At 45.6% G+C, this 19,208-nt stretch overlaps 1 protein-coding gene across 2 annotated transcripts in view; it reads right to left on the reverse strand.

Moving 5' to 3' along the window:
• cgnb (cingulin b) overlaps positions 1-19,208 on the reverse strand; it is a 54,038-nt gene that overhangs the window by 14,601 nt on the left and 20,229 nt on the right. For both annotated transcript variants that reach the window (XM_084313113.1, XM_084313112.1), the window contains exons 9-16: positions 10,297-10,417; positions 8,883-9,095; positions 8,400-8,501; positions 7,575-7,823; positions 7,018-7,188; positions 2,738-2,899; positions 2,367-2,456; positions 2,102-2,185 (exon numbers count right to left, since the gene is read on the reverse strand). In XM_084313113.1, coding sequence (XP_084169239.1) covers positions 2,102-2,185; positions 2,367-2,456; positions 2,738-2,899; positions 7,018-7,188; positions 7,575-7,823; positions 8,400-8,501; positions 8,883-9,095; positions 10,297-10,417 — 1,192 coding nt within the window. The remainder of the gene's footprint in view (positions 1-2,101; positions 2,186-2,366; positions 2,457-2,737; positions 2,900-7,017; positions 7,189-7,574; positions 7,824-8,399; positions 8,502-8,882; positions 9,096-10,296; positions 10,418-19,208) is intronic.

Raw genomic sequence — 19,208 nt, forward strand, 5'->3', positions numbered from 1 at the left:
GCTAGGTTAGTATAGTGGGGGCTAGGTCAGTATAGTGGGGGCTAGGTCAGTGTGGTGGGGGCTAGGTCAGTATAGTGGGGGCTAGGTCAGTGTGGTGGGGGCTAGGTCAGTGTGGTGGGGGCTAGATCAGTGTGGTGGGGGCTAGATCAGTGTGGTGGGGGCTAGATCAGTGTGGTGGGGGCTAGGTCAGTGTGGTGGGGGCTAGATCAGTGTGGTGGGGGCTAGATCAGTGTGGTGGGGGCTAGGTCAGTGTGGTGGGGGCTAGATCAGTGTGGTGGGGGCTAGGTCAGTGTGGTGGGGGCTAGGTCAGTGTAATGGGGGCTAGGTCAGTGTGGTGGGGGCTAGGTCAGTGTGGTGGGGGCTAGGTCAGTGTAATGGGGGCTAGGTCAGTGTGGTGGGGGCTAGGTCAGTGTGGTGGGGGCTAGGTCAGTGTGGTGGGGGCTAGGTCAACTCGGGGGTGGTCCCCACCTCCCTAAAACAAGCCAGAGTCACGCCCCTCATAAAAAAACCATCCCTGAACCCTACCGTCATAGGCAACTACCGTCCTGTCTCTCTTCTCTCCTTCCTTTCTAAAACACTTGAACGTGCTGTATCCAACCAACTTACTGCTTATCTCTTACAGAATGACCTCCTAGACCCTAATCAGTCAGGCTTCAGGACTGGTCACTCCACAGAGACAGCCCTCATTGCGGTCACAGAGGCACTTCACTTAGCAAAAGCGAAAGGCCTCTCCTCTGTCCTGATTCTCCTAGATCTATCTGCAGCCTTCGACACAGTCAACCACCAGATCCTCCTCGCGGCCCTCGCAGGAATGGGAGTGGCTGGCTCTGCGCTGACATGGTTGTCATCATACCTCAATGACCGCTCCTACCAAGTGTCATGGAGAGGGACCCTGTCGGCCACCCGCCCCCTGCGGACGGGTGTCCCCCAGGGCTCGGTTTTAGGACCCCTTCTCTTCTCCCTCTACACTAAATCACTGGGTAACATTATCACGTCTCATGGCTTCTCCTACCACTGTTATGCCGACGATACTCAACTCTTCCTCTCCTTCCCTCCCTCAGATATCCACGTCTCTGAGCGGATCTCGGCCTGTCTGTCCGACATCTCCGCCTGGATGACGACCAACCACCTCAAACTGAACCTAAGCAAAACAGAATTGCTCCACCTGCCGGCCAAATCCTCCCCCCTGACCGACCTTTCCATCACAGTCGAGAATGCAGCTGTGACCGCGTCCCCGACCGCCAAGAACCTTGGTGTTGTCCTCGACGACCAGTTGAACTTCTCTGCTCACATCGCAGCAACAACCAGAACCTGCCGATTCCTCCTGAGCAACGTCAGAAGGATACGCCCCTTCCTGACAAAAGAAGCCACCCAACTCCTCGTCCAATCAACAGTCATCTCCCGCCTCGACTACTGCAACGCACTGCTCGCTGGCCTCCCGGCCACTGCCACTAAGCCTCTTCAACTAATTCAGAACGCAGCGGCCCGCCTGATCTCAAACCTACCGAAGTCGGCCCATGTCACCCCACTTCTTAGGGACCTGCACTGGCTCCCCATTGCTGCACGAATCCGCTTCAAGGCCCTCGACCTAGCATACCGTGCGGCAAAGGGAACTGCTCCCGCCTACCTCCGGTCAATGGTCTCTAACTACACACCCTCAAGACCCCTACGCTCTGCATCTTCTGGCCGCCTCAGACCTACTCCTATCCAAGCTCCGGGAGGGTCATCAAAGAGAAGTCGCCTATTCTCAGTCCTTGCCCCACAATGGTGGAATGAACTACCCACCCCAGTTAGGACAGCCGAAACACGTCCAATCTTTCGCCGTCGACTAAAGACGCACTTCTTCAACCATTATCTGAATTAAAAAGAAAAAAAAAAAATCTAACCCTAACTAACCATACTGTCATGCACTTGTCCTAATAAACTAACCTACACTGTAGCACTCAACACTTTGATGAACATTGTTACTCAGCTGATAGAGTTGTGCTCTTCCTGATGGCTTGTCGTACAGAACTTGTAAGTCGCTTTGGATAAAAGCGTCAGCTAAATGACTAAATGTAAATGTAAATGTAGGTCAGTGTAATGGGGGCGAGCAGGCTACCTGTCTCTCCAGTAAACTCTTATCCATCTCTAAGTCGTGTCTTGCCGAGCGCTCCTGCATCAGTTCAGACCGCAGCTGGTCAATCTGACGGAGGAAGAGAGAGAGAGAGAGAGAGAGAGAGAGAGAGAGAGAGAGAGAGAGAGAAGAGTCAGGGGTAAAGCCGCCACGGGGCTGTTCTGACACCTGGTTTCACATGGAAATATCTCCCGTTTGTTTGCCTGCACGTGCGTACGTATTCAAATGTGTGCACGTGCGTTTCCAATACCTGCTCCCTGCTGCGAGAGATTCGTTCGTTCAGAAGCTCCACACTGCTCTTCTCCTCATCCAGCTCGATTTCCATCGTCTTCATCTTATCCTGAAAGACATGCACACACACACACATTATAGTATATGATTATAATATCTTCCTCAACTTGCTATTTGGTGACCAACTATATCCAATACACCTTGCAGTATCAGGAGCATACATTCTACAATCTACTGTATTGACGGCACCAGTAGACCCCCCCCCCCCCACGTCCACTTCAAGAAAACTTGACCTTTGAACCGTACTTGCCGACACGTCACCACACATCCCTAATTTGCTCCGCCCCTTGTGCCCTTTGACCCCATGTTTCCTTGCGGTGACGCCCTCACCTCCAGGCCCCTGACCTCCCTGCTGCGGTCGGTGTGGGAGCTCCTCTCGGTGTCCAGCTCGCTCTCCAGGTGTTTGAGGCGACTGCTGAGGAGGTCTCTCTCCAGCTGGGCGCCGTCTCTCTCCTCGCCACTCGTCAGCAGGTCCTTCTTCAGACGAGACACCTGAGAGCAGGGAGCAGGTTGACGCTTTGTTAATTACAAGTGCTCTCATTTGAGTACTTACTGTATAACTCGTTACAGATCATGGACTGGTAGTGACTGAAATACTGAAGTATTTAAATTGAAAATGCTATAACCTTTAAATAATTTCTCTCTTTTTTACAAAAAGCCTTTTTTGCTACCATACATTGATAATACAGTAATGATAATATAACCACAATATGAATAATATAACTAAATTATATTCTACCTTCCTGATACTGTAGCTAAGAGAATGTGTCTGTGTTTTCAAAATGGTGGGCATCTTACTTTGGAATGAAGGCCTGGCATTTTAACTCCTATATTTAATTGAGTTAATTTATTCTTTATTTATGACTCGGATGAGGACTCGTTTTTGATGGTGCAGAGAATTCAAACAAATAAACAAAACAAACGGTCCAAAAGAAAATTAAGCTGCAATTTATTCCAAGTCTGAGAAGCACAGAAGCTAAGAGAATGAACCCTGGGAACATTGTGGGAGTGGGCTTGATAAACTCCCCATCCATACTAATACAGATCAATATCTTCCTAGTTAGTTGCTTCCGTCATCCCCACTTTCTGTTCTTGCCTTCATTCTTCTTTCATTTCCTGTTTTTAATATGCAAAACATCTGTATGATTGGCAATGTCACTCACTCACACAGTGTGGCAGCTCACAGGCAATGCGCTTTGTCTAAGACTTGTTGTGGCTTCGCACCTATGACACCGTGGGCAGGATCCACAAAGGGTTTGCACGGCTTTTTCCGACAGAAAGCCGGTGCATATCGCTCTGAAACTCTGTTTGGTATCCACAGAGGACACGCAACGGGTGAAATGAGGTGGCGCATGCATTCCGTCAGCATTGCATCCAGGTAATATGGGCGTAACATGTCCCCTTTATATGCAAATGAGCCTCGTTAATATCTGCTCGGTATCCACAACGGCTCACACCAATTGCACAGAGCAATTAATGCTACACCTACGCACATACCATCTTCACAGACATGGTGGTAAATAAGCGCAGATCCCTAAGCGCTATAAAGAGGCATCATGCCAGCGTCACTGCCAGCGTCACAGATGATCATGGCAGCAGTAATTGTTGCCAGACGCAGGCATCGTAATGTCAGGCGTGCCTGTGAAAGAATATTTCGAAGGAGAATATCACCTTTTTTATTTAATTGAGACCAAAATCATCCGGAGACACAGGTTGCCAGCTCAATCAATCCTTGATCTACTGGATGAAATAAAGGATGACATTGAGCCATGCAGCCACCCAGAGATCCCATGCAATCGTATTTATTATTATTTAAAAATTGTTATTTAACGTTGGCTTTCCCAATGTTGTCGGCGTTATTGATTGATTGATTTTTAAACGAGATTTTGATTTTGCATCATGCTGCAATTTTTATTTGTGTTATGCATTGTTCTTGCTGCATGTTTTATTATGTATTCATTATATATAAAGCACTTTGAACTGCAATCAGTGTATGAAAGGTGCTATATAAATACAGTTTATTATTATTATTATTATTATTATTATTATTATTATTATTATTATTATTGACTGCACTGATGTTCCAATTGTACCACTGCACCAGAATAAACGTTTAGGAGTATAGACGCTGGAAGCAGGCCAATGAAACATTTATTCTGGAGGATAATGCTGAGGTTCTATTATAACTAAACATTAAATACAAGTTGCTCACTCAAAATATTCATCAATTATAAAATATCTTCACTGGCACAGTGCCTTAATTGTCAAGAGGGGTGTGATGTTGCGGGAATTACAGTATAGTACAGTTGTATAAGGACACTCCCTTACATTTCGTCCGGTACAGCCAGAATCTATGGACGGATTTTGTTGATTGAGGTTTCGTTGGAACAGCAGAAATTAGATCTTATAAACAGTATATAATTAGGTCGAGAAATATGCAGCCCCAGGCGAAGATAGCCTTCGCAAAATAATGTGATTTGCTCCAAGTCTGGCAGTGAACACTAATATAAATAAGGCTAAGCACTAAACCAGGTCATTTCAAATGCTTGGTTCTGAGATTATCATACAGTAAACATTTATTTCTGATAGGCGTGCTGATCAGCAGTAATGCAACTTCATGATTATTATTATTTATTTATTTGTATCCACTTTTTCTCCTTATTTTCTATTTTTCTCCCATCCCAATTTCGCCTCGCCAATTCTCCCTTCAATTCTCCCCTCCCCGGGCGGCTAGGTGGTGCAGTGGGCAAGGCGCTCACCTCCAATGCTGGAGACGCTGGGTTCGAGCCCAGCTCTCCACATTGCTTTCAGTTTGGCTGGTCGTTCATACTAATACATTTGGCAGTATTAGGGGGTGGGAAACTGATGGGTGGGGATCGGACGTTGTGGACAGCGACTCCTACAGGTCGGTTGGTGCGCCTGCGCAGTAGAATCAGGAAGCGACGTGTCCCTCCAAAAAGCGCAGACCCCTGACGCTGAAAGATCGCGCTGTGCAGGTGAAAAGATGCGACGGCTGCTACCTCGAGTACCGGAGGGGACACGTGCTATGTATGGCTTACACGTCCACATTACAGCCGGCTTGTGGGAGGCAAGAAACAGCGTTCGAGATGGGGGAGAGTTGAATTGGACGATACGAAATTGGGATGAGAGAAAAATAGAAAAATGGGAGAAAAAGTGTATAAAAAAAAAAAAAAAAACTCCCCTCCCCCGTCTCGAACGCTGCTAGACTATGCCTCCCACTGGTCGGCTGCAGTGAGGACCAAGCCTTGCATCACGTGTCCCCTCCGGTACACGAGGAGGCAGCTGTCCCATCTTTTCACCTGCACAGCGTGATCTCAGTGGCGAGGAGTAACGCGTGGGAGGCTCACGCTGCCCCCGATACTTCCCGATTCTGCTGTACAGGCGCACCAGCCGACCTGTAGGAGTCGCTGTCCACAACGTCCAATCCCCACCCACCGGCTTTCCCACCCTCTAACACTGCCAATTGTATTAGTATGAACGACCAGCCAAGCCGGTAGCAACGCCGAGAGCTGGACTCGATACCAGCATATCCTGCGTTAGTGGTGAGCGCCTTGCCCACTGCGCCACTTAGCCGCCCATGATTATTATTATTATGAAGTTGTTATTATTATTAAATGAAAAATAACTCCTCTCCTTCACTCCTTTGGGTGCTGCAGGGTTAGGTTATAATCACAATAAAGAGGTGGTGTAATATACAATGAAATATGAACTAAGTTAAGCACAATAGAATAGAATATAATTATGAAATCAAATATAGGCCAGGGCTTTACAACTTAATAAAGAGATTGAATACAATTAAATGAGATATAAACTAAATATACTATATAGCACAATAGAATATAGTACAATTATATGTGACAAATGTAATTGGAATAGGACATTACAAAACATATGCAATGACGAAAGATAGTGACAAAAACACAGGACGCAGTGTGTCATGAAAATACAAATTAAGCAAGCTCTATACATTACGAAGTAAACGAAATACAATACGAAATGAACGGAATACTAATGGTGAAAATAGTTTGTGTCTATACTAGTCCAACGCACACGGCGGGCGATTTTTGCCAGGCGACCGACTTTTTAAGTGAGGCGACCGACAGAATTGTATCGCTTCCATCGTTATGAATGAAACAACCCGCTTATCTCTCTCTCTCCGTCTCTCACACACACACACACACTTACAGACGTCGCTCGCCTGCCGTGTGCATTGGACTTATGCCTCATTTCTGGCTTATTTTTCCACTTCCTGATATCTGCCAACAGTGCTGTCTGGAGTGCAGACTGCTGCGTGAGCCACACATAATTGCCGTGTCTGCGCTGGTATCTCATCCGCGCAATGTCCTTAGTGGATAGCTCGCAAAGACGGAGCAGAATCTGCGTGCAAACCCTGCGCAGTTAAGGGTGCAATTCCCACCGCGCAATCCATTCTTAGTGGATCCCGCCCCATGTGTCCTTGCTCCCCCGTCCCTTATGAACCTCCTCTTTGAGGTTTCTGAGCACCCTGCCCCCCCCCCCCCCCCCACACACACACCTCTTCCTGCTGAGTCTTGAGGGTGCCCTGCCCCCCCCCCCACACACACACACACCTCTTCCTGCTGAGTCTTGAGGGTGCCCTGGGCCCTCTGCAGCTCGGCCAGGCGGTCCTTGCTGTTGCGCTGGGCGTCCAGCAGGTCCTTCCTGGAGCGCTCCCGGTAGTCATCCAGCTGGACCTGCAGGTCCGCCACTGACTGGCGGGAGTCGCCCATCATCAGCTCCATCTGTGAGTGAGTGAGAGAATGAGAGAGAGAGAGACTACGTTTACCATTAACCACCGCTTACTTCTCGTCAGTCAGATATCTGGGACTTTGAAGTGCCACACTGTATGCGTTAAGAGTTTTGCTCTGATTAACACGTAGTGCAGGGCCAGTCTGTGGTTCCTGATGTTAGTTAACTTGTGTAACACCATGCTGCGAGACTGGGTGTTGTTTTATTATGTTACAGGTATATGAACTGAGGACTATAAATGCATCCATCCATCCATCCATCAGTATCCGGCCACTCGTTTTTCCTCTTTCTACAAGGGCTCATCTGTACTGGAATCCTACTTACTATATAAAACAGAACTAGACAGACAGTCAACAGCCGCCACCCCATACACACACACCTCCTTGTTGATCTTCTCCAGGGAACGGTCCAGTAGTCTCTTCTGCTCCTCCAGGTCACTCTTGCTCCTCCGCAGCGCCTCCCTCTCCAGGTCCCTCTCCTCCAGCCGCCGGGCGAACTCGTCCCTCTCCTTGCCCAGTCGGGTGACTCCTCTCTTGGCCTCTTCCAGCTGGGACTTCAGGGTGCGGTTCTCATCCTCCAGGGCCTCCTCAGTCTCGGAGCTCAGGGGCACACTGGAGTGGAGCCTCGTCTGGGCAACCAGAAAGCAACCAATGGTTACAGTACGTATATTATGCGTATGTTATGTTATGTTACTAGTACAAGCAATACTCAAAACACTTTACAACGCAATGACTGCATAATTTTTCAGTATGGGTAGCACCATTGGGAATTGAACCCCCCAACTGTCAGTGTCTTGCTCAAAGCGCCAAACCAGGACCACAGGTTAGAGGTTTGAATCCCACCCCCTAGTAAAAATATATGCTCTCCTAGAACTAGAAGGCTCATTTGGATAAAAGTGTCCAATGGCAATATGTAATGTGGCTATATGCATAAAATGAAGTATGCAAGTCAAGTGTAAACGTAAGTCTCCTCCTGTGAGGTATTTTTTACGAGCCTACTGAGGTTTTTATTCGTGTCCAGTTCATTACCTTCAGCAGAATTCAGTTTAATTCCCTTGGCTTTGAATGTCTTTGAGTGTGCGTACTGCGTAGGCGTCTTTGTGTGGGAGGGCAGTTTCCATGCACTAGTGGTCTATATATTGTTGTGTGTGTGCAGCCAGAGTGATATTCACTGTATGCGAGTAGGTGTTTTATCTGCGCTATACCATGCGGGTCAGTCTTTCTCGAAGGCGGGTGTTGGCTTCTTGAAGCTCCTGGTTTGAGAGCTCGTCCGTCTGGGTCTTCGCCGGTGAGGATCCAACTAATGACTAGAGAGAAGGAGAAAGGGAGTGGAAGAAATGAGTATGAGAGCAAGACAGAGAGAGAGAGAGAGAGAGAGAGAGAGAGAGAGAAGGGTATAAGTTAAACCTCTTCTCACACATTTGAATACACTATTCTGTAAAGGCTGCTGCCATCTATTATTTATTTCACCATCTCTCTGCGAGGCCCACTTGTCATTGGGCAATATGTTATGTGCTAGGCTAACCGGCACTGTCCGCTTCCATTCATGGTGCTAAGCTAGGCTAACGTGCAGTGCCTTTCATATGGTGGAGCTGCACCTTTGCCACCAGGACACATTCTGCTATGTTCATTGTATTTGATGAACAAAGTGTATCTCATCGTTCCGACGCTTTCTGGGGTTGCTTCACCTCCTTTGCCTTCTCCACCGCCCTTTCCAGCTCCTCCCTGTCCATCCGCGACTGGTCCTTCAACCTGCCAATCTCGGACACGAGCTCCGCCTCCCTCTCCTCGCCGGCTTTCCTCAGGGTTCGAAGCTCCTCGCCGCTCTCGTCCAACTCTGCCTTTTGTCTGTCCAGCTCGGAGCGAGCCTGCTTCAGATCGTCATGGCAACGCTGAAGGTCCTTGGGATAAGCAATCAAAGATGAATACGGCGCACAAGGAGAGGAATGTGCGAGAGCGCACGACAGAGAGAGAGGGAAAGGGGTGGGGGGGTGGGGGGGGTGGCAGCGGCATGAGTATGAATAACAAGTGTGTATAGTTGTGAATATTATGATCCACTAAAACACAATAAATAGAATCATAAAACAGAATAGAGGATGTCATGCACTTAACCCACATAACCAGGGAGGGTTACTGTAATATTTCTATTTCAGGGTACTGAATATTTTTACTCTACAACTGCAGCTCAATGTGAATATCTTACTTATTGCTCCACCATATTTATCTAGAACACACGCAAGTGATATATACTTTTAATAAAAAGGGAATTGCATACAAGACGCACAATCAATTTGTTATAATTAAGTACTTTTTCACTTAGAGACATAAGTGGATCACAAAAACCTTTCACGTTAAGCTATTAGAGGTTAACGCATCTTCTTCATATGGAAACACTAGGGACATGATATTGAATAAGTACTTGAATTTGAATATATGTGATATCAAGTTTGTTAATACTTTTACTCGAATTCTGAACAGAAGACAGAGTCTACAAGAGTCTGACCATTTCTGCTTTTGCTTAAAAGAACATGCCAAACTTTTGTGAAATTAGCGTACCGTCTTCTCCAGAGAGAGACAAGAGAGACCCATGTACATGTCAAAATACTTCCCAAAGGTCAGTGAATACCACGATCACAACACCAGAGGGAGCTCCACAAATCATGTTAAACCCAGATTCGACTCAAACAAGGGACTAAACACGTTTCGCAATTATGCCACATCAATGTTGAACACCCTACGCAAAGCTGTAAAAGAATGTGAATCACTACCCACTCTCAAAGAACACCTACAGGAGACTGCAATTTGAAACTGGCCCCCACAAATGTCCTAACCCAGTTGTACAGTAAATGACCAAATATGGCTTTGTCAGTATTCCAATGTACAGTGTACAGTGTCGCCCACCCACCCCCTACCCCCCCCCCCCCCAACCTCCAATGTCTATCTTCTTGTCTCTCTCTGGAGAAGAGGGTAAGCTAATTTCCCAAAAGTTTGGCGTGTTCCTTTAAGTGGGCACTTCCACCACTGCACACACTGGCCCTCAAACCCAGGCATTTGTTCCCTCACGACCGTCACTATCTGTACACCGCCATGTGCCTAAACTACCTCGGTATATGAATGTTCATCCTCAAACCCAGGCATTTGTTTCTTCATGGCCATCAGGGAATCCTGAAGATCTTTCAGCTCTCCCTCAAATTCCTCCTTCTCCAGTCTAGATTTCAGGAGCCTGCACAAAGAAAGGTAGTCAATATCACAAAGTCACACATACAAGCAAGCACACACAGGCTGCAAGAACACACACATATACAGTACACACTACACGCACACATCTAAAACTCACAGCAATTGGACCAGAGATGCCGAGATGTACGGAAGGCAACAAAATACTCAGTACTTCACAGACTGATCCAAGACTTCAAAAGAAACCAACAGCCAGGATTTGTCTTCCTTTTATGAAGAACGATTTTTGATTTGCTGAATGATTCATTATGACAGTGCTTTTTTATTTTTTATTATCTTTTTCCTCCTTTTTTCCATTTTTCTCCCATCCCAATGTTAGTCCTTATGCCAATTCCCAATCCCCCCTCCTGGTCGTTGCGCACTCTACCCCCTACCGTCGGTCCGGGAAGGCGGAGACTATCACATGCTTCCTCCGACACATGTGTACCCAGCCCACCACTTTTTTCACCTGGCAGTGCGGACTCTCACTGGGGGAGTGTAACGTGTGGAAGGATCACACTACCTCCCCCAGGTCTTTCCCTCGCTGTGCAGGTGCCCCGACCGAACTGTAGGAGTCGCTGTTTACAACGACCAGGACCCACCCTCGCCGGGTTTCCCACCCTCTAACACTGCCAATTGTGTTAGTTATGACAGTGCTTTTAACTAATACAAAAAAGGGCCACAAAAATACATATTTGAATAAAAATCTATGTTATTGATTGATTAGGATTTACAATGATATGGTTTAGGGTTTAATCAATTGTCTATGATACCTTGAATGAAACTAAATCAATTTCTCATTAATCCTGACTGATAATTTTGCTTAGTTGATTATAATCACTGGGTTTATCATCACTGGATTATAGTTAGTAAGAATCACCAATGTAGTAAAAAACAGAAGAATAGATGTCACTATGGACAAAATACAAGTTGAGATATGAGCACGTAGACTGAATTATTATTTATTTATTAGTTATTAGGGTTAGGCCGTCTAAACTATTGTACTCAAACCAAACACGTCAGCTTGTTTTTCTCCCTCACATTTGACTTCTCCTGCGCTGCCCGTTCCTGCCCAATGAAGAGTCGGGTGAAAGAGAACAGAATGCATGCATTAAAAAAAGGAGGCAAACAGGAGTCTGCCTCAACGTCATTGGACACGATGGAGATACAATCTAGTTCCTGTATTTCTACACGATTAGTAGAAAAGGCTTTCAAAGGGTTGAAGGTTGAAATATGAGGTATAGGTTTCTTGTAAAAGCATGAGCTCATGGGAATCCTCGCTAATGTACCGGTATCAGAATGCAAATACCTGGAGGCAAACATCTCACCCTTAGCAACAGAGTACATAGAGACTACGTTGCCAGATAACAGGCTGAGAACAGTCTCCGCATCTGGGGGCCAAAATGAGCCATGAGCCAGTAGAGTAGACGGTACAATAGAGAGTCATTTTAAAAACCAACAACGCTCTGGTCTGGGAGCTATGTTGTTGTTTCTAGCACTCTCGAGGGCTGGAATGTAACGTGGACAGTGGGCCAAATAATGTAACGTCACTGGTTTAGAAATCACGTAAATACGTTCCTTTAGGTCTAATATCAAGATAGAATGACATCGGAATAGATGAAAAGTAGAACATCCTGCTACTATAGGATCCTTTAGAGCAGTGCTTTTCCAACGTGAGTCCCCAGCAGGGGGGCTATAGGTGGGACGTAGGGTGACAGATGAAGGCAAAAATGTTTGTGAAAATAATACAGCGTTACATTCTGTTCACTTGGATAAGGATATTAGGCTATTTGCAACCGTTTGGCCCTCATCCCTCATGATCCACCTGACCCCCTGCAGGGGATCACAGTTTGAAAGTGTGGGAGAATCCTCCCGGATCAATGAAGGTAGACCGGCGTCAGGTAGACTTGGTTAAACAAAGGTTTATTCAGAGTAAACATAGCTGGATGACTCAACCGGGACAGTGGCCTCCTGTGTTATGGGAATGTTATCTAGGTCTATACATCTGTGTTACAATATGTATCCTATCTGTACAGTTTGACTAAGTAATGTGACCAACTAGCATAACGGCCCAGACACTAGGCCACAGTGTGTGTGTCTCTTTAAAGACTCCAAGGTTATGGGAGCTGTAGGCTGTTTTCCTCCTATGCTAAAGCCATAACAAAGCTATTGAGCCAGTCTGTTATTGATTTCCCTAACTGGGCCCATTTTGTTTACCTTTTTGTCATATCTGGACGTCATTTCATGTGTATTTACTTGTATGTTTGACCAGGGCTCTGTCTCATTTCCTGGTCAGACACCTGTGTACACTGTGGTTCTCTGATTTGGAGCTGAGCATTAATCCTTGTATGGCCATATGAGGGAATAAATCTATGATCATTTTTATTCAGCTTTGGACTCAGAAAATGTTTACTGCCGCTCACTTTCTGCTCTTATAATAATTTCCACAACACCTGTCCCCAGGTGAGCTCCAGAGTCCACTCAGGCGTGGCTCTTTATAGGGGAGAGAGAGGGGAATTCTGGGTAGAATGGCGGCTAGGTCCCGGATTAGGGTGAATTAGAGGGGAGAGGGGATCAGGAAGAGGAGGGGTGAGGTAAGGAAGGGGGGGGGGGGGTGAGTTAGGAGATGGAGAGGGGGGTGGTATCAGGTGAGGGGGTTGAAGGTGGGAGACAAAGGGTGATTGGTAATGGGATGGGGGGAAGGTTGCTGGGGGATTGTTTGAGGGGGGGTCTGGGGACTATTCCCTCACAAAAGCCACTGCTTTTAGAGGGCCAAGAAGCACACTGTGTAGGGCAGAATTTGGCCTACTGGCGCTAGTTTCAGAGGGCCAAGAAGCACACTGTGTAAAGGCAGCATTTGGCCCACTGGCGCTAGTTTCAGAGGGCCAAGAAGCACATTGTGTAGGGCAGAATTTGGCCCACTGGCGCTAGTTTGGACAGTCGTGATCTACACCAACTTCACAAAAACCAGTGGTACATGTAGGTGCCGGTGGTACTGGCTGTGAACATGTTCACCGTCTACAGACTTGCTTTTTAGTTGAGATCATGGTACAGATATATATACGACATAAGAGTCAGACACTCACTTCCGATATGAGAGCAGACGGGTAACACACGTGCGGTAGAGCTCCTGGTCAAATGAGCGAAAAAACGGATAAAAAAGGACCCGAAAAGCGATTAAAAATGAAAATGCACACAAGAAGTAAGGAAGAGACAACGATTGTGAAGGAAAGAGAAATGGAGAACACACGAGAAGAGGAGAATTTGAAGAAACAGAGTCCCGGAAGCGAAGCCGAGAAGAGACAGGCGGAAGAAGGGGGAGGTCCCGCTGTGGCAGACACGGGAATGCCAGGATGGGCCGTGGTCATGCAGGCCGGGATATTGGAGAACATAACAGCGGCGATAAGGAATGATATTGGGAAGTTACGGGAGGAATTAAGGAAGGAACAGGAGGACTTCAGAGGTGAAATGAATACAGAACTCAAAAGGGTGGATGAGAAGATGGCGGAACAGGACAGAAACATGACCGAGTTACAAACTAGAACGGCGCAAGCGGAGGAATGGAACACAGAGATACACGAGCAGTGTTGGGCAAGTTACTTTAAAAAAGTAACTAGTTACAGTTACTAGTTACTTCTTCCAAAAAGTTACTAAATTACTTACTCAGTTACAAATTATAAAAGTAACTAGTTACTTCAGAAAGTAACTATTGCGTTACTTTCAAGATTTTTTTTTTACATAAACAACATACACAAATCTAAACTATTTTAATGTTGCTGTGGGACAAAGTGAGACTAGCCTCCAATCAAATGCCATGTAGGCTATATAGATATTATAATTACTATGTTTATATAGTGGATCATACAAATACAAACAGAATAGATGTTTTGGAACTTTTGATATGTATTGCCCCTCAACAGGCCACAACTGGGCAACATTAAATTATGCTTGTTAAGCACTATACCAAAAATAAATAACAAATATATACTGATTGATTGAACATTTTAATTAACAGATTTCAGAATGGGTACAATACAGTACGGCTCAATACACACAATTGTTAAGGGGATGCAGACCAGAGAAAGAGTTTCGTCTTGTTTACATCAGGGTCCCCCATTTTCAATTCATGACATTTATGACGAAAGTCTTTCTCTGGTCTGCATCCCCTTAACAATTGTATGTATTGAGCTGTACTGTACTGTACCCATTCTGCAATCTGTTAATAAACTTTTCAATCAATGACATACACAACATACAGATATAAGAAGCTAATCGAATCATCTAAACTAATCTAATCATTACATTTAAGACATGCATGACATTTTTTTCTATCCCCAGGCCATCAGGCTGCTAAACGAACAATAATCACTATGCAACAACCATCAAATGCACACAGCACACACACCCACACGCACACACTCACTCACTCAAACAACACACTGCAGCACCCACTCTCCACACTTTAGATCACACAAACACACTTACACTTTATATTTATTGATAAAGGATTTGCACTACAACTCGTACACCTACTGTGAATTGTACCTAAATTGCACCTCGTCCCATTTCTCCATTTCTGCCTTGCACTATATAGTATTGTATATTAGTACACTGCACAGTATTGTATATTGTATGGTAACTACGTCTATTCTGCATCGAACATTGTACATATGTCTAAACTGAACACTGTGACCTCATTTTTTTTTTACTTCTAATTTTACTATGTTATTTTATTTCATACTTATCTTGTCTTGCACAGTCTCTGGAGCGTAACAGTAAGAAGCATTTTGTATAAAAGTATTCTGTACTTCTGTATGACAACTATTAAAGAAACTTGAACTTGAAACTACAGAGATATATCTCTGAGCAGCTGAAGCCTGTGCTATTAAACCAGGAAGTGCAGCACTGTTGATAAGGCTGTCAGCACTGCAGTAGAGCCACTCAGTGCCCTGCAAAGAGTGAACACAAAACGCTCATGGACCCGCGGTCTCATGTTGTTCGTTGGATTCGTTTTTGAGCTCAAAACGTACACTACACGGACCGCGGCCTCATGCTGACTGATCAGTGATCGCTTGTCTTGTCGCGCTGTGTGTCAGACTCTGGATGCTTTAGACACCCGCCCACCTCCTCCGATTGGCTTACCATGACATTGTATTCAACCTCAGCCAATCGTCAGCATGTATGCTTGGCTCGCGCACTGTCCACTAAACAAGGAAGAACATTATTGCCTCTCGGCGCAGAGATATGTCTGATGAAAGAAACAGGTTCATTCATAGTAACGCGCCGCATTTTTTTGTAGTAACGGTAACGACGTTATTAAGATTGGAAGAGTAATCCGTTAGATTACTCGTTACTGAAAAAACGAACGCCGTTAGTAACGAAGTTACTTATAGTGCCGTTATTCCCATCACTGTACACGAGGTATTAACATGTGCGATTCAAAAACAAGAACAGATGGAGGCAAAGATATCGGACATGGAGGGGAGGTCACGGAGAAATAACATCAGAATATGGGGATTGAAAGAAGGAGTCGAAGGGGAATCGGTGACCCAATATGTAGAAAAGCTTATCAAAGAGCAATTGAAGGAGACGGGACTGGAAAAAATGGAGATTCAGAGGGCCCACAGGGCGTTGGCTCCGAGACCGAAACCGGACAGACCTCCGAGAGCGGTGATTATTAACTTTCTGAGATTTGAGATTAAGGAATTGATACTCAGAACCGCGTGGACCAAGAAGATAGAAATCGAAGGGAAAAGACTATCGTTTGATCACGATTACTCGACAGTGGTAGCAATAACACGCAGGTCCTACGCGGGACTGAAGAGAATTCTGAAAGAAAACGGAATGAGATTCCAATCACCCATGACCTCGCTAAGGATTCACTGGAAGGAAGGGACGGTGACGTACGCGACGGCGCGGGAGGCGGCGCAGGAGATGAGACGACGGGGGATGCAGATGGCGGAGGATGGAGAAGGAAGGAGACAGGAGGACCAGACGCGGAGCCTGCAGCAGAGATTGGAGGGGGCACGCAGATGGACCAGAGTAGGAGACCGAAACCAGGGAGAGGAGGGAGGAGAGAGGAGAAGGCCGAGGTGAGACGTGACAGACCGAGGGCGGAGACGGACGAGGAGGCCAGAGACGGAGAAGGAGGGGAGAGGAGGCGGGAGGAGGTGAACGGATGAGTACACGCACAAGAGATTGAAAAAACTATCCAAATAGAGACAAAATATAGAAACTGAAATAACATATGCATAAACACACATTCCCAGGTAGAGGCAGGATATAGGAATGAACATAACGTATACATGGACACATAATACACATGCTGATGGAGGAAATAAATGGAAATATAACTAGGTATGATAGACGGGACACAGAACATACTGAAACAAATACATAGACACACGCTGCAAGTAACACAGTTGGAAGGGATTAAGGGGATAAATGGACATCACATAGAAAATAGAGGGGAGGAAAAGAAAGTAAAAAGGGGTACACAGAAGACACCACACACGGGTTTGGGAGGAAGGAGGGACATTGGAACATATGAGACACATTGAGAGGGACCTAGGAAATGAGGGTCTTTGGTCAGAATGAAGGACAGAGGTATAAAAATGATGTTGTTAAACGTTAATGGAATGAATAATGCGATAAAGAGGGGCAAAGTGATGTTGAAATGTAAAAAAAGTGAGATGGAAGTGATTTTTCTGCAGGAGACACATTTGGTAGCACAGGATCATGAGAAACTGAAGAGATTTGGATATGAAAATGCATACTATAGTTCCTTTAAACGGAACCCGAGGAGAGGAGTAATCACGTTAATCAAAAACAGTCAAATTTGAATTGATCAAGGAAGTAAGAGACAAGGAGGGAAGGTTTGTTCTGGTGAAGGGTAAAATGGAGGGCCAAATGGTTACGTTAGTGAATGTTTATGCACCCCCAGAGAGTGAGAGGGATTTATATGAGACCATTTTTGATATGATAGTGATGGAACTAGAAGGGATATTGATATGCGCGGGAGATTTTAATATAGTACTGAATCACGACCTAGACACCACGAGTACTAGAAAAGGACGAGCACCCATCAGTAGATATATGAATATTCAGATGATGGAAATGGGAATTACAGATGTTTGGAGGGGGATGCACGCCATGGACAGGGAATACACACATTACTCACACCCACACGTGACATATGCGAGAATAGACTATTTTTTGATGACGACGGGGGACAGTTACAGGGTACGGGAGAGCAGAATAGGAGTAGCGGACATATCGGATCACAGTGCCATATATCTGACAGTAGATCTAGAAGGGAGACGGAGGAACACGATCTGGAGACTAAATGTAGGAATACTAAATAACAAGGGGGTGGTGAGTCAGATCAAGGAGGAGATAGCCAGGTATAAGGAGGAAAATGACAACGGGACGGTAGACCCGAACATTCTATGGGACACACTGAAGGTGGTGATAAGGGGGAAATTGATGGAGAAGACAGCAATGCTGAAGAAAGCCAGAACGGAGACATATCACAATCTGATAGGGAAGCTGAAGGATCTAGAGGGGAGACACCAGATATCAAAAGAACAGGGAACGCTCGGAGAAATCAAAGAAGTAAAGGCCAGGATAAATAGGGAATTATTGACGGAAATAGAAAAGAAAGCGAGGTTCATGAAACAAACGTACTATGAAGGGGGACCAAAAGCGACCAGACTGTTGGCTAGGAGAATTAGGACGCAACAGAAGTTGAACACGATACACACAATAAGGGATACAAAGACTAATGAAATATTGAGAGACCCAGCGGAAATAGAGAGGACATTTAGAGAATACTATGAGAAACTATACACACAGCCAAAAGCAGCGGGAGAAGAGGAAATAGAAGCATATCTGGAGAAGCTAGAGCTACCATCGATAGGGAAAGAACAGAATGAAGAATTAAATAAAATAATTACGGAACGAGAACTGGAAGAGGCAATTAGTAGAGCTAAAAACAACAAGTCTCCGGGGAGCGACGGATTCTCATCGGAATTCTACAAGACATTTAGAACTGAATTAGCACCCATGTTAGGGGCGGCGTTCAGACACACGATGGAAGAGGGAAAAATGCCCCCCTCGTGGAAGGAAGCCATAATCACCACGATACCGAAGGAAGGAAAGGATAGAGAATTATGTAGTAGTTTCAGACCTGTGTCCATACTCAACGTGGATTACAAGATGTATACATCGATAATATCAAAGAGATTTGAGACGTTTATGCCAGACATTATAGATGAAGATCAAACTGGATTTATTAAAGGGAGACAGACACAGGACAACATGAGAAAGACATTACACATAGTAGAGGAGATACAAAAACAAGGAGGTAGCGCGGTACTGATTAGCCTAGATGCAGAAAAAGCATTAGACAGTGTGAGCTGGACATTTTTATATAAAACATTGATGAGGTTCGGACTGAACGGGAGGGCGATGAAGATGATCAAGGCGCTATATCAAGAACCGACAGCGAGGGTTAAGGTGAATGGCAGCTTGACAGATAGAATCAGATTAGAGAGGGCTACCAGACAGGGATGTTGTCTCTCACCGACGCTCTTCGCCGTTTTCATAGAACCACTGGCACAACTGATCAGACAGACAGAGGACATTAAGGGAGTAAGGATAAAGGGAACGGAATATAAACTAGGCCTATTTGCGGACAACGTGATAGTATACATGAGGCAACCAGACAAGAGCTTCCCGGCACTGATGGATCTACTGAAGGAATATGGCCACTACTCAGGTTACAAACTAAACGTGAC

Source organism: Notolepis coatsorum (genome assembly GCF_963971535.1).
Source record: "Notolepis coatsorum genome assembly, chromosome: 4".
Classification (NCBI taxonomy): Eukaryota; Metazoa; Chordata; class Actinopteri; order Aulopiformes; family Paralepididae; genus Notolepis; species Notolepis coatsorum.